The sequence below is a fragment of the Canis aureus genome, chromosome 18 (assembly GCF_053574225.1).
Source record: "Canis aureus isolate CA01 chromosome 18, VMU_Caureus_v.1.0, whole genome shotgun sequence".
Classification (NCBI taxonomy): Eukaryota; Metazoa; Chordata; class Mammalia; order Carnivora; family Canidae; genus Canis; species Canis aureus.
In genome coordinates, this window is record NC_135628.1 from 15,720,393 (window position 1) to 15,736,949 (window position 16,557).

The 16,557-nt window shown below is 36.0% G+C and overlaps 1 protein-coding gene across 19 annotated transcripts in view; it reads right to left on the reverse strand.

Moving 5' to 3' along the window:
* Nucleotides 1–16,557, reverse strand: part of BBS9 (Bardet-Biedl syndrome 9) — a 431,432-nt gene that overhangs the window by 321,092 nt on the left and 93,783 nt on the right. For 16 of the 19 annotated variants that reach the window (XR_013356572.1, XM_077856234.1, XM_077856239.1 and 13 more), the window contains one exon: nucleotides 6,922–7,096. Coding sequence is in view for 18 of the 19 variants with exons in the window: in XM_077856234.1 (XP_077712360.1) it covers nucleotides 6,922–7,096 (175 nt within the window). In the remaining variant the exon portion in view is untranslated. Of the gene's footprint in view, nucleotides 1–6,921; nucleotides 7,097–8,051; nucleotides 8,072–8,609; nucleotides 10,270–11,217; nucleotides 11,264–16,557 lie in introns of those variants that run through there. The other 3 variants (XM_077856245.1, XM_077856246.1, XM_077856247.1) reach the window with 3 other exon arrangements.

Consider the following 16,557-nt stretch of genomic DNA (forward strand, 5'->3'; position numbering starts at 1 on the left):
CTGGTGACTAAAACATCAGCCCAGAGCTGGGCCTGCTATGGATCCAACCTCAGGCAATTAATTACATAGGTGGTTCATTTCCTGCACGCTCCAACCTACTAGAGGATGATATGGATATTAATGAGATTGTTGTAAAAATCCAAAGCTTCTGAGCTGTTTGAAGCTTCTTACAGAACTACAAAGCACTATTATTTCATCCAGGAATAAGTGAGCCCCTAAAGTGGCACTCATTAACATCAAAACAGCAGACAGAGACACAGCCAAAATCGACTCCTGATTTCCAAATCCAGACCATTCTCTTCCTGGAAGACACTCAGAATAGTATTATATTACTAAATGTAACTGACAGTAAATTTAGATGATGACAAACTTACAATAGCATCTATTTTATAGTTCTTCCTTAAGCCCTCTTTACTGTTACCAATAATGTACACGGAAACCTATTTCTAAAACCAAACAATTCCAGGCAGACTTGGAAATTCTGAAATAAAGAAAACACTTGGTTTTTGTTTTTTTCTTACCACCCAAATGTTCAGTGATTAAGCTAAAGAATAAAATTCCTTGGGCAGCCCGGGTAGTTCAGCAGTTTGGCGCCGCCTTCGGCCCAGGGTGTGATCTTGGAGACCTGGATCAAGTCCCATGTCAGGTTCCCTGCATGGAGCCTGCCTCTCCCTCTGCCTGTGTCTGTGCCTCTCTCTCTGTGTGTCTCTCATGAATAAATAAATAAAATCTTAAAAAAAAAAGTTAAAAAAAAAGAATAAAATTCCCTTGTTGAGACTGTTGAAAGAATAATCAGGCCCAGTGTAATAAGATTTCACAAAAGAGTGTGTCATATGTTTCTCAACAGAAGGGCACTAAGCACAAATACAGCAAGTCCAGGTGAATGGTAGCACTTTCTGACCCAAAAGCCACAAATGCTTAACAGGTCCTGTGGAACACCAATGACAAACTCAGCCATATAATTTAGTGCTCTTCCATATCACATCATAAAAACAGCAGCAAATAACTAAAATATGCATTGAGGTGTCACAGAGCACGAAACTAAACCCTCCGAAATCATTTATTTTAAAATGAAACAAAGTTGTCACCTCAAAGGTACCAGGAGATCTTGGAAACTTGATATTTAACCCAGAGAACTCTACTAAAAATGGAAGCTCCAGATACAGAGCATTACTATGTTCATTACAAGTAAAGCTAAAACATTCTTAGTAATGCCAGGAAGAATCCTTTTCATTGAAAGATGCCAGTAACAAAACAGCTTTTCTTACAAACTTTTCACTCCTTCATCAAGTTCTTGTTAAACATCTCCCTTTGGCAAGGTACAATGCTAGGCATTTCAGGAGATACAAATCCCTGCCATGAAGGATCAGTTACCCTTGTCAAGGAAAAAACAAGCAAATATATAATATCAGTTAAAGTATGACTAGTACCTGTAGAAAGAGCACAAAAACTACTCCATGAAATTAAGAAGGAGGAAGTGTTACTTACAGATAGGTCAGGAAGAGGAGCAGGGGAGCAGGGAGACTTCCAGACAAAAGTTTCATATACAGAAAAGAAATGAAAAACTTCAGATAGAGTATAGCATGAGCAAAAGAGGAGAGAGAGAGAGAAGCCCTAAACATATACGGAAAACAAATATTTCAATTTGGCCAGAGCCTAAGGTTGGTAAAGAACACAATATTCTTTTTAAAATATTGTCAATTAAACTCTACAAATAATTTAAAAATACATATTTAAAGTCCCTTATCTACTTAGCAATGCACTAGGTACATGCAGGGGTATGGGGGGGTGGTGTGTAGCAAAGAGGAGAGAAAATAAAGCTCATGCCAGGTATATTTCTTCAGAGAGCCTCCCACACTGAACTCTTATTGAGAGGTCCCACCTGTAAGCCCCCTCAGTATCCTGTGCACAGCTCTCTCTAGAGCCTCTACCACAATGAAATGAAATAGCTGACTGACTTGCTATCTATCACCCTTACTTGCATACTGCTTGAGGACAGAGACAGCTCTTACTTGACTCTGTGTTTCCAGTACCTGACATGGTGTAAAATACGGAGAAGCCTCTCAAAAAAATATTTGCTGAATGAATAATTGAATAAACGAACCAACTTATTCAGTCAATGAACAGATGTTTAAGACAGACTCTGTTGTCAGGAATCTGATAACACAAGACATATTCTGAAATATTTCAGCAGAATACAAGAAGGCAATATGGGGGTGCCTGAGTAGCTCAGTGGTTAAGCGTCTGCTTTCAGCTCAGACGGGATCCCAGCATCCTGGGATCAAGTCCCGCATCAGGCTCCCCACAGGGAATCTGCTTTTGCCTCTGCCTAGTCTCTGCTTTTCTCTCTGTGTCTCTCATGAATAAATAAACAAAATCTTAAAAAAAAAAAGATGGCAATATATGATATTTGGCAAAAATCAGTGTCTTAAGCAATCAAATATCAAGGTGATAAAAAATCATAGGATGAATAACCAGGTAACTTTAAAAGTCCCTTCCAATTCTGAACATCCACATAAATAGAGGGAGAATAGGACTGGATCATAAGGATTCATACATCATACATCATTCATACATCAATGTATGAAGGTTTCGATTTTTTAATGGGCAAAAAAGTTATTCTGGCTTAAACAGGTTATTTTAAAAGGACAGATATGAGAAGGATTCTTCAAAGCTTAAGTTAGAAGTAAGAAAACCAGAAATCCAAGTGAGGAAATAAAGACCTGAATGCCAATGGAAATGGGAAGCAAAGGCTGAATACAAGGGAAAAAAGTAGGAAGCTTAGGATTTACTGACGAAATAACTCTGACAGGTGAAGGACAGAAAAAGAATAAAAAGCTAAAATCCAAAATCTGGACAAATACTGCTAAGAGAATGGTGGTACCTAAAAGATGGTACCCTGCCATCACCCAAAAAAGGCAAATAGTTCTCTCACTTCAAAAGAAAAACAACAAAGTGTGTTGCTAAATTAGAATCACCTAGAGTGTGTGTCTGCAATGATGATTTTTGGGTCTTATCCCCGAACTTATTAAATCAAAATCTAGTGTACTGATAATTGGGAATCTGTAAATGTGCATTTTGTTACAGGCTGCCCAAGTGATCCTTATGCACACTGAAGTTTGAGATCCACAGCCTTTGCTAGTTCCTATTTGAAAATAACTGAGCTTGTTTTAAAGTAATTAAATATCAATGCCAAAAATGAAAATAAATTATGTCTTAAAATCCTTTTCTATTAACTGATTACATCCTATTAACTGATTATAAATAGATGAAGCCTCAAAAGAACAAACCTATAGTTTTCATGCTTCCTCCAAACCTAAATTGCACCAGTGATTATCACTTAATCTATTAAACTTGAAAGTGTATATAAATGTAATATTCTATTTAACATTATAAGCCCCCTTAATTTTCATCATTTCATAATAATCACATATCCCGTGCATTTTTACTATTATAAAAGATCCACATAATGGATAAGGTGTGCATTTTTAGTCTGAGATGGAGATGGATTTAATAGATTGATATGTTGGTAAATTACCACAGTTCAAAGATGGGGAGTCTCTTTGAGATTAAATTTACACATTAAGGAAACCTACACATTATTTCCTCATCTAGTCACTCCTGGAGTTATTACCAAATTAATTCCCATGCACATATTTCAAAGAGTAAGTCATGGAGCATTCAAATCTTTGTATTGTGACCCAAGTGTAGCACTACCAGTATCCCTACTTGGCAGGAACTGGATGGAAAGCTGAAAAGCAGATCTCCCTCAATATTGCTTAATCTTTGGCAAGCTTGAATGAATTATACAGATATTTTTCTCAATCTCTCTAAATAAGTGTATTTTATTTCTTACCAGTAGCAATGCCACAACTCATTCATCTCCTTTGGAGAAGAGCCACAGGAGTTAAAGAAGGAATATGATATAATGATACACTACCTCTGTCACTTCTGCTTAGTCACAAACATTTGCTTATATTCAGGGTTTTGAATCTGAGCTATCTTTTCAATAATTCACAAAAGGCAGATTGCCACTTATGAAGGTGAAGGGAATACCACATTAACTTGCTATATGCACAATATTGAAACTTGAAGACAGAAATTTACAGCTGTTGCCTGATGAATTTATATTTTCTTCCTGCCTTGGAAAAAAAATCATGTGATCAAAAATAATACTGAAAAGCTATAATGAAGTGTTGGTCAGCTGCTTAAAGTTCTAAATGCTGCCATCCGTAAGATAACAACAATAAAGTTACTGAAGATACTGTAATCCCCCAAGTCTGTTTCTTTTCCCAGAATGAATTTGTACTTTCTTTTCCCATTCTCCCCTCTAACAAAAAAAACACACCTTCCAAAAAGTTCAAACTCTAATTTTTATTGAAATTTCACTGGTAGAAGAGAATAAAGTCTCTCTCAAACACAATTCCCCAAAATCATAAGAATTTCTACCCAAAAAGTACAAATTGTTTTCATAGCATCATTTTCATACTTCATTTCTACTATGAATTGTTCTTTTTAAAACATTCATAATAACACTTGTATTTTTTGCAGTATTCTTCCTATGTCACATACTTTTTTATAAAATTATTTCATATATGCATCTTTTTATCGCTCTTTCCACTCATACTGTGCTTTATTATTTGTAATTCAGGGAACAGCTACAATAATTAATCAACATTTTCTATGGGTAGCAACTTGACATACATTCAATCTTTTTAACAAGTTTCTCAAAATAGCCATTATTCCCACAACAATATGGTCAATTAATCTTTGACAAAGCAGAAAAGAATATCCGACGGGAAAAAGTCTCTTCAACAAACGGTGTTGGGAAAACTGGACAGCAACATGCAAAAGAAACTGGACCTCTTTCTTACATCATACACAAAAATAAATTAAAAATGGATTAATGACCTAAATGCGAGGCCTGAAACCATAAAAATCCCAGAAGAGAACACAGGCAGTAACACAAAGGCGGTAACCTCTTTAATACCAGCTGTAGGAACTTCTTTCTAGATATGTCTCCTAAGGCAAAGAAAACAAAAACAAACTACTAGGGCTACATCAAAATAAAAAGCTTCTGCACAGCAAAGGAAATGATCAACAAAACTAAAAGGCAACCTTTTAAGGGTATTTATGTTTTTGTTTTCCTTTTTTTTTTTCCTTTTTTTTTTTAAGAGAGAGAGTGAATGGGGAGGGGCAGAAGGAGAAGACATTTACAAATGCCATATCTGACAAAGGGTGAGTATCCAAAATATATAAAGAACTTAGAAGAAAAAGGAACTTATAAAACTCAACACCCCAAAAACAAATAATCCAATTATAAATAGGGCTGAATACATGAATAGACATTTCCCCAAAGAAGACATAGAGAGAGCCAACAGACACATTAATAGATGTTCCTCACCACTTACCTCTAGGGAAATGCAAATCAAAACTACAATGAGATATCACCTCACACCTATCAGAATGGCAAAAATAAACAACACAAGAAACAACAGGTGTTGGCAAGGATGTGAAAAAAAAGGAACCCTCTCGCACTGTTGATGGAAATGCAAATTGGTGCAGCCACTGTGGAAAACAGTAAGGAGGTTCCTCAAAAAGTTAAAAAAAAAAGAAAGGAAGTTAAAAATAGAACTACCCTGAGGGCCTGGATGACTGCTTGGTTAAGTATCTGACCCTTGATTTCAGCTCAGGTCACAATCCCAGGGTCATAAGATTGAGCCCCACATCAGGCTCCTCACTGAGTGTGGAACCTGCTTGAGATTCTCTCCCTCTCCCTCTGCCCCTCCCCATTCACGCTCTCTCTTAAAAAAAAAAAAAAGGAAAACAAAAACATAAATACCCTATAATCCAGCAATTGCACTACTAGATATTTACCCAAAGAATACAAAACCAGTAATTCAAAGGGATACATGCACTCGTATGTTTACAGTATTATTTACAATATCCAAGATATGGAAGCAGTCCAAGTGTCCAGCTACTGTTGAATGCATAGAAAAGATATGATACACACACACAATGGAATATTATTCAGTCACAAAAAAGAATGGAATTTTGCCATTTGCAACAACATGGATGGAGCTAGAAAGTATAATGCTAAGTGAAATAAATTAGAGAAAGACAAAATACTATATGACTTCACTCATATGTGGAATTGAAGAGACAAAACAAAGGATCAAAGGGATAAATAGAGACAAATCAAGAAAAAGACTCCTAATTACAGAGAACATAATGATGGTTACCAGAGGGGAAGCTGGTGAAGGGATGGGTTAAATAGGTGATGGGTATTAAGGAGTGTACTTGTGGTGAGCACCTGGTGATGCACAAGTTGTTGAATCACTATATTGTACACCTGAAACTAATATAACACTTTGTGTCGGGGCAGCCCGGGTGGCTCAGCGGTTTAGCGCCGCCTTCAGCCCAGGGCCTGATCCTGGAGACCCAGGATCGAGTCCCACGTTGGGCTCCCTGCATGGAGCCTGCTTCTCCCTCTGCCTGGGTCTCTGCCTCTCTCTCTCTGTGTCTCTCATGAATAAATAAATAAAATCTTAAAAAAAAAAAAAAAAAAAAAACACTTTGTGTTACCTAACTGGAATTAAAATAAAAACTTAAAGATCCAAAAGAATAGCCATTATTATCCCCATTATAACCAGGGTAAGGGCACTGACTATCAAACATTCACAAGTAGCAAACTCAAGATTCCAATCCAGGTCTGCCTCTCTCAAAATCCTTTTTCTCAATCTCTGCACTATAGTTGCAAATATTTTACAATATGTAAATGATATCCTCTAATCACCACAATTATATTTTATCAAAGAAACCGATCTCCTTTTCATTTGTAATATTCAAGCTTTTTGTAAAAAAGAATTAATCAGAAACATACAAAAGTCACAATTCCAAAGATTCAACATCCAGACTTACTTGTAACTTTCCACTTGTTGGCAGGAAGAGACAGTAATGAAGGAATCTGTACGGGAACTGTAAGCAAGAGGGCCAGGTAAAAGAGAACCAGGGAGAAATCTCCCAAAAGCATAGCTTTCCTGCTCAAACACCATCAGCATCCCATCCATTGACTGGATACAAATTAAATCTCGACCTAAAGAAAAGTTAGAGGAAATCAGTTGACTTTTCCTTTATAAATATCATAGTTTTCATTTATCACTATCCATAACAAAAATATCACAGTTATTTTTTTTCTCCAAGGGACAATATAAGCTGTTTAAATTTTAAATTACAAACTGATGAAGCTATCAGATTACTGTATATCAGCATATATACATATCCCAATTTTTAAATTATTCAGATGTCTATAATTTTAAGTATACTTATTTGCATTTACCGTATACTAAAATCCCTAGCTCAAGATAGATAATCTCTCAGAATAATCATTAACTCTATAAGATATCATCTATTCCAAAGTCAGAAATATAACAAAAACTGCACAGTAGAGGCTACTTCTCTTCTTCGTAGTATGTCAGTCTCATACTTTCAAATGACTTAGACATGAGTCAAACACAAGAGCTCAAATCCACAGACATGTATTAAGCACCAGTTTTACATAAATTGTACTGTTAAGTACTATTTGAAGAGAAAAATATTAATATTGAAAATACCAATTACAGATTTCCCTAAACTACAGACTGATTTTGAAGTGTCTTCTGCCCTAGAACAGAACATCTATAAACTACATATCAAATAACTCAAAAAAGAGTAACAGTCTGGGTTCAATATGGGCTCCATATTGAGTACGAGAATTACTAGCCCTATACATTTCAAAAAGAGAAATGTTGTGCTACAAGGTATTAGAAGTTATTGACTGGATTTAATGTAGTTTGGTATAGCCTGGTCATTTGCAAAAATGAACTTGTAGCTCAGAAGCTAACTGTTCTAACAGCCATTCTTTCTTTTGATACTTGGAAGTTATCACTAGACACATGGTCATTCAGCATAAAAGCCTGCTTTTCCAGGCCTCTACTACAGATACAATTACATGATTATGTTCTTGTCAATGAGATAGGAACAAAGGTAATATGTACAACACCCAGATATACCTGTAAAAGGAGTGAGTATACAACCCCCTCCAGTCTTCCCGTCAGGATGGTAGAGCTGCAACAGCTATCTTGATAGGCCTCAGAGATAGAAGCCATGTATCGATGACAACAGGACACCACCCCCACCCCCACCCTTATGTATGCTTCCTTAATTTTGCTTTCTCCAAAAAAATCTTACACTCATTTTCCCCAGTCTACTGCACATCTGCTGACAGCCTCTTGGTCATCTATTTTCCTCTCCTCCTGTCTTTGGCCATGAGGTTTGAATGAGATTTCATTCTAAGCTTGAGGGTAGGCCCTGACTTACTCAAACCAATTTTTATCTCATTAATCACAGTGACTGGTTCAGGGATGGGTATAATTTACACCCAATGTGCAAAATTAAATCTCTAGGTTTAGCTAGAACTAGGGAAAATTTTACTCTACCCCCTGGGAGATAATATGTGAGAAAGATAAAGTCTGGAATAACAGAGGCTTTTACAAAGGCACAATTAAAAGAGGGCCACGGAAGACACTGTTTGAGCCAAGGCATCAAGCATCACTTGGACCCACACCTACCTGGGAACTTTGTAGGCAATAAATTCCCGTAAATGTTGAAGCCACTTTGAGTTAGATCTCTGTCCCTGAAACAAGCGGATCAACCCATTTGTCCTCTAAGAGACATGACATGCTTAGGCTCATCTTCCCCCTCAACCACCCTCCATGTGTTATTCACAGAGTCCCATCCTCACCTTTATCTTACAACTAATCATCAATTGAAATAATCTGTTTGTGTCTCTTGCTCACTCTACACTAAACTCAAAGGCAGGAACCATGTCTTACTTATCTTTGTAAATCCAACAACTATAAAATGCCTGGCATATAGGAGATACACTAATAAATATCTGTTGAACTAAAGTAAGCTAGGCAAAATAATTTATTCATCTGAAGCTCAGACTGGCTGAGATTTTATTCTATGTGCTTCACATACTGCATTTGAAGTATGTGAAAAATGCTTTATTTATTACAATCCCAGCTGCTGACGTTTAGAAAAATGTAGGGATCAATCCAAAACATTACTCAAAAATAAATAAATAAATCCTTCAAATCATTGCTTTGGAAGCCACTTCAGAATACATACCAAAGGCTCCCCTTACAGATAATGGAAACAGAAAGAACAGTCTAGAGAAGCCATGAAAGTTTTGTAGTTCTGACAGAACAGAGCCAACAGGAAGCCTTCATAAAAGTGATAGGATTTCAGGAGCTATTTAAATGACCTAGCCCTGAACCATACTCAGAGACCTTACCACATGCTCAAATATTATATTAGGAGCTGTAAGAAATATACAACAACAGGAATAAAAACTACTACTGACATTTACTGAGCACTTGTTATATTCCTGCCTTTGTGCTAAACATTTACCCAGCATACTAGCTATAATCTTTATTAACTCTAAAGGTAGTCAGTTCCACTTAATACATGAGAAAACTGAAACCCACAGAGTTTAAATAATTTGCCAAGGGCTGATGCCTGGGTGGCTCAGTCGGTTAAACATCCAACTCTTGGTTTCAGCTTAGGTCATGATCTCAGGGTCATGAGACCGAGCCCTGCAGCAAGCTCCATAATCAGCACAGAGACTAATTAGGATTCTCTCCTTCTTCTCCTTCTCCCTCTCCCTCTGCCCCTCATGTCACTCACGCATGCTCTTCTCTCTCTCTCTAAAATAGGTAAGTAAATAAATAAAATCTTTTAAAAATAATAATTTGCCTAATGCCAAAGAGTTGGAAAATGACAGAGCTAGTATTCAAATAGAAGTCTATCTCACTCCATTATACTATACATGTTCCCAAGGAGGCTCCATTACACCATACTGGACCCATTTTAAAAATTAATATAAGTTAACATATAACCTCTAAATGATGTGAAACAGACTAAGTACTACAGAAAATCAAAGAGCTTCATTACAGCAAACATCTTGGGAAAGATTTCATGATAGAAGTAGGATGCATCCTAAACTGAAAATAGGTAATAACAGAGGTCAAAGGTAACAGTAGATAAGGTTTCTTGGGGCAGAGGGTGGCAGGGAGGAACATACTAGAAGAAAATGTAGAGGCAGTTAGAATTGACCTAGTAAGGGGATCCCTGGGTGGCGCAGCGGTTTGGCGCCTGCCTTTGGCCCGGGGCACGATCCTGGAGACCCAGGATCAAGTCCCACATCGGGTTCCCAGTGCATGGAGCCTGCTTCTCCCTCTGCCTATGTCTCTGCCTCTCTCTCTCTCTTTCTCTGTGACTATCATAAATTAAAAAAAAAAAAAAAGAATTGACCTAGTATAATGTATCAAGTTTTACCAATAAGGCATGAAACCAAGCAGTAGATTGAAAAAAAATGACAATATCTTAATGATGCTTCCTCAAAAATTATGCCTTAACTATACGGAGAAAAAGTATCTTTTAAAGTTGAAATAATTAGGAAGGTTGGAGATTTCATCAGAATTTTAAATCTGGATGTTTATCCCATTAATCTTCAACCAATGATGAGAGAAAACTAACCATTGTGATTTGAAATATTATTTGTAAGATCTAAGAACAAATTGGGAAATGACTCACCAAAATCATTTTGAAAGGATTTTTAAAGTTATTATTTTTTCATTTTCAAAGGCAAAGAAGAAATTTCGTATCTGTGGGGATGGGGAGGTGGAGGCAGGAAAGTTCTATGTGGCAGCCTCATGAAATGAACACTTATTAAATAGTGTCTCATTTCCTGATGTTAAAATATCATGTACCTTTAACATAATGGATAAACATGTTGAACTGACTGCTAGATTAACAGTCTTCTCTATTAAATTATAGTCTATTCATTAAAATGGTGTATAGCACTGTGCGTGTATGCATGCACATGTGCATGTGTGTGTCCCCATGCTCAGAAGTTCTTTCTACCATGCATGACCCAGAGCATTTTCCATCATTCACTATTACAGAAATAAGGACCCCATGGAGGGCAGTCCTGAATACCATTTCTTTGCTGTCTTTTTCTTCCTGTGAAATCTATGCAGCAGAATAAGTAGAATGGCATACATGAAAGAAGACTATCATTACTCAGCATGCTACATGTTTTCTGAATCTCTCTATGCTCATATTTCTTTTACACATTGAGTAAAAATACAAGTGAAGAAATGCAAACGTGACCTGTGGCCAAGCATATATTGCAGTTCAGCATGCAGCTGTCAAAAATAGTTGGTCTTTCTCCAAGCCTGAAAAACACATGAAAAACAGCTGTATAGGTAGTCAAAAAGGCAGACAGGAAACATCAAGAGACTGATACATAAGAACAGAAGAGTCCAAAAGTCTGTGGAACTTCCGCTTGCTAGTTTTACACACATGCACGCACGGAAAAAATTTTGGTTGTTGTTGTTACAGAAAAACTGAAACACTAACTCATTAATCTTTATTGCAAACCTAACTCAAAAATGATACAACATGTTTGCCATGAGCAAAGACATAAAAATGTTCAGAGTAGAATTTCAACAGATACTGACTTAAAAACAAATGGTAGGTGGATTTCTAGAGCTTGCAGGACTTTAAATTCACCACCATAAAAGAGCATTTTTATACTTTTTCATTCATATCTTCATTTAAATAAAACTACCATAGTTTTGAGATACATGATACTATTTGGTCATGCTTAATAATTAAGAATTGGCAATTAATTCAATGAAAGTATAGCTAACTTCTTTCTTATGACTCCCTATTTTTTTTATTTGAGCATTCTAAAAGCAATCAGTGTCTGATAATAATGCAATATTCAAGTAGGTTCTAAGTTTAAAACCTTAGTTTTATATAAATAAATCCCTAAGTAAACAGAGGAAATCAACAAACAGAACACATATGTTGAGCTAAGTAGCTAATATTTTTAAATATGTACCAGGGAAATATTATACAAATTCTCAACTATTATTTAAGAGTTTCTCCCAATAAATAACTTCATGAGACTAATTACTTTAAGACTCAAGAAAATAAAAATTGGGGCTACATACTAATTCTTCCTATGAACTTGCCTTTTGACATTTTAATGTTTCTCATTTTAATAGGCACTTTAATAGCCTTACAAAGACCACTAGTGTGTGCTCTGCCAAGCTATTTATCACAATTTTCCCCTTAAACTGTGAACAAGTTTAATAACGTATTATAAAGAAATTACAACCATTCATTAAATTAGCATTATATGTGATAGATTCATTATGTATGCAATGTTAGAGCGTAAAAGAAGGCCCTAAACATTATATTATCACTCGCATCCATAAGATATTGGGTGAATTGCTTTGTCCAATGGTAATGATCATGAAAGGTTTGATAACATTCTCCAGAACTCACATTCATCCAATAAATTCCACAACATTCACGGTATACCTAGCATGTGCTAGAACAGAGACAGAGTTGCTACCCTAAGAAAACTCAGCAAACATGGGAGTTAACCAGTTAAATATCATAATAATGTAAGAAGAGGGACATATCAGAATAATTTAAAAGGCAACGCAGCTTGATTAATAGTGTCTGGACGAATCAAGAAAAGCTTCAAAACAGAGATAAATAATATTTGGGTCTTGCAGGTTGAGAAATAGTTTGCCAGACAATCAGAGAAACAAAAGCGGAGAGCACCCTGTGCTCAGACACATGGATTATAAGAGAATTATGTCTGTAGAGGAGTGAGAGCAGTGCACTCGGGGGAAGGGTATTAGGTGGACAGAGACACTGATGAATATGGCAGACATGTTCATCAGAACTAATGGCCAAGCCAGAACTTGAGACCAGATTTGCTGCATCCTTATTTTAGCCCTGAAAGCTCTGCCAGTTTCCTCACCTGTAAAGCAATGGTATGAAAAGATTATATGATGCTGCTATAAGGATAGAATATAACAAAAATACACACTGCCTGATCCTGGTAAACATTCAATAAGTGGTAAGTAAATAAGTGATATAACTGGATTGCCCTCTTTCTTACAGATCGAATTATGGGAAATAACTTCAGGTTGAGGGGAAAAAAGTCTTTCAGAGCAAAAAGGGTAAATTTAATATAAAAAGGAGTATACAATCAGAAATTTATCTTTTTGTCAAAGTAAAGGGTTTTTAAGACTTTAAGAACTATGGAAAATCTTTCAAAACTTAGGTTTGTGTTACTCAAGTTGATAATGTGCCTATTTTAAGTTTACTTTCCTCAAAACAGCAATTTCCCTGCCATGGTAACTATTGAAATCTCTAAAGAAATGTATTGTGAGTGTACCAGAAAGCCCTATCTGGGAATGCACTGTCCCTGCCTCTACATCCTCCCCCCAACACACACATATCTATAATCTTCCCCCATCTCTAGTATTAATGAGTGACATAAGAAAGACAAGACAGGTGATATCATACAGAGAGTTCATTACTTCTTAACATTCCTTTCTTTTCTCTCATTCAAAAGAAAAATTCTAAAAGTTGAGGGTATAGTTTTTTTAAGTAACTAGTTTCAAAGCAAGGTAGAGTTCTCAAGGTAATAACAAGCATGATAGGAAATGAGAAAACAAAAAAAGTATTAACAAACAGAAAACATTTTAAATACCTCTTCATTTTGTACAAATATTCATTTGCAATATTAACCATCCCATAAAGCAGTAACTCCAAAAGCTAAATATTTGTTTTATATATAGTTACTCTTTTAATCCTAAAATGAGTGTATCAAAAGAAGGAACAATAGTCTATAGTCTAAACTGGACTTGCTATAACCAATTAAATGAAGTTATGAAAAAAGTAACTAAAGCCAAGAAATTCTCAGCTTCGTCTAAACTTGTACAATTTTTAAAAAGTAAATCAAAATGAGTTAGGGATAATGGCAATGGTGACTTTAAACTTCCGCATTTGTCAATTCTTATCACAAAGTTTGATGTGCCATTTAACCATTGTTTGGTCTAATAAACATCCTTGGATTCTTCTAAAAAGAAACCATTAAAAAAACATATCTTTAATAAAACTCATAAAAACAAAATATACCAAAGCAATCATCTTAATATACAGATGCCAAGCATGTTATCAACCCACACAAAAACTTCAAAGGCACTCCAGTGTCTCCAGAAATAAGTATAAATTAATCAACAGGAAATCCAAAGAACTCTTTAATGTGTCTGCTAAATGAACTTTGACTACTCTCTCTCATCCAGTCCCAACCACCAAACACTTCAGGTAACAGAAAACTGCCCTCATGCCCTTAGGCATTTGTCAGTCTAGTTCAATTCATTTCAGAGGCTATTCTCCCACCTTAATCTCACAAAATGCTTCTACATATCCTCAATCCCCAGGATACAACCCCATCTTCGAAACTTTCTCCAATCCCCTCTAGCCATAATTACCACACTATCCCTCTAGTTTCTCTTAGTACATTCTGCATCACTCCCTATTGGTACTGACATTTTTCCTGTTGATATGGTTAAATTTGGCAGATCTGTCTCCCCTCTCCAACTTCCACAAAGCATAAAACCCTTGAAGATCTGTCTATTTTGTTTCCATTATCTAATTTACAGTATGGAATGCAATCCCTTATATGTTAGGGCCCAAAACATCTGTTCAAGTCAACAAAATCATCATGAAAGTAAAAAACCAAGTAGATTGTACTACTAGGTACCAAGATGCCAATGATCCCCCAGTAGGCCAAGATATTTAACCATATTGGCATATTCACATGAAAACACCTTAAGATCTGGCACCATACTTTATTCACCACACCTCCCAACCCCGAAGTGTCCCTAGAATATAGTAGGGCTTAACAGCTCAATAAATATTTGTTGAATGACTGAATAACATTAAAGTAAAAATGGCATAGTAAAGGCCCTGAAATCATTAATTTTAATATGTGAGAGTTAACAATTGGAATTCTAAATTATATTAGGGCTTAGTACTATGTCAAAAAACAAAGTACTCATTGTATGCCCAACATTAGGTACTCTAAGAAATATTAAGAAGAAAGGAAAAAGATGAAGGATAACTCAGCTTTTAAGAAGATAAACTCTAATGGAAAGGCACAGGAAATGATGTTAAGGTGGCAGAAGACCCAAAAGGAAAATATATAAATGAATGTGAAAATCACTTAACCATAGAGAATAAATTGTGGAAGCCCAAAGAGGCTGCCAAAAGAACAGAATGATCTTCAGATCTGTCAGTATTTCATAAAACTCTAACTTTGAGAACATACACAGATTAAACCTTAAAGCTTTAGTAATTATTAGAACTCTGCATGCAGTCTTTCTGGTCTATAAAAAACAAGGGATAATTACCAGAAGAAAACTACTCAAAAAAAAAAAAAAAAGATACTAAATAAGATATTCTCCGGCTGTTAACTGTTCCCAGAGCAGGATGGTATATCATAAAAGAACAAATTGGAGAAAGTATCAAATGCAGATTAAAATGTAAATGTGTAGTGGAAAGAGCAATGATTTTGAATCAGAAAGACAAGATTATAAGGTTTTGAATCCTGGCTCAGACACAATCTACAGATGTAACTTTGACTTTAATTTAATTCAGTCTGTTTCTTCAAATGCAAAATAAACCTTATCACAATCTCTACACTCCACTGGGTTGCCATGAAGATTAAAGAAGGGAACAGGGGATCCCTGGGTGGCTCAGAGGTTTAGCACCTGCCTTTGGGCCAGAGCGCGATCCTGGAGTCCCAGGATCAAGTCCCGCATCAGGCTCCCAGCATGGAGCCTGCTTCTTCCTCCTCCTGTGTCTCTGCCTATCTCTCTCTCTCTCTCTCTCTCTCTCTCATAAAATAAATAAATAAATAAATCTTTAAAAAATAAATAAATAAATAAATAAATAAATAAATAAATAAATAAATAAATAAAAATAAAGAAGGGAACATATGCAAAATACCCAGGTTAGTATTTGGAACGTGGTAGGAATGCATGCCAATCTTAATCCCAAAATTTGCCTGCTAAAATTAAAAAAAACAACCCCCTAACTTCCCCTAGTACCAATATTTATCTACACCTTGGATATGATAGTTGTTTTCTTTTTTATTTTTTAGGATTTAATATATTTATTTAAGAGAGAAAGAGTAAAAGAGAGCACAAGCAGGGGGAGGGGCAGAGGTAGTGGAAGAATCAGGATCCCCACTGAGCAGGGAGCCTGATCTTACGCTGGGCTTGATCCCAGGACTCAGGAATCATGACCTGAGCTGAAGGCAGATGCTTAACCACTTAAGTGACTGAGCCAACCAAGGGCCCTTGATATGATAGTTTAGTCATTAAGTCTCACTTCATAGGTATAAAAGGATAGAAAACATCTCAGGAGAAAGGACAAAAGGTGACCAGGAAGTTGGAAATGGTTCGGTTTAAAATTCCAATCTTTATTTGCAGAAGTACTTGCTAAAGCAATGATTCCAGAATTTAACTGATCATCATAGGTTGTCAACCTTGTGAACTGTCCAATCAAAGATTTTTTTAAAAAACACTATTCACCAACATTTTGTATAAAGACAATATAATACAAATAAGTAGG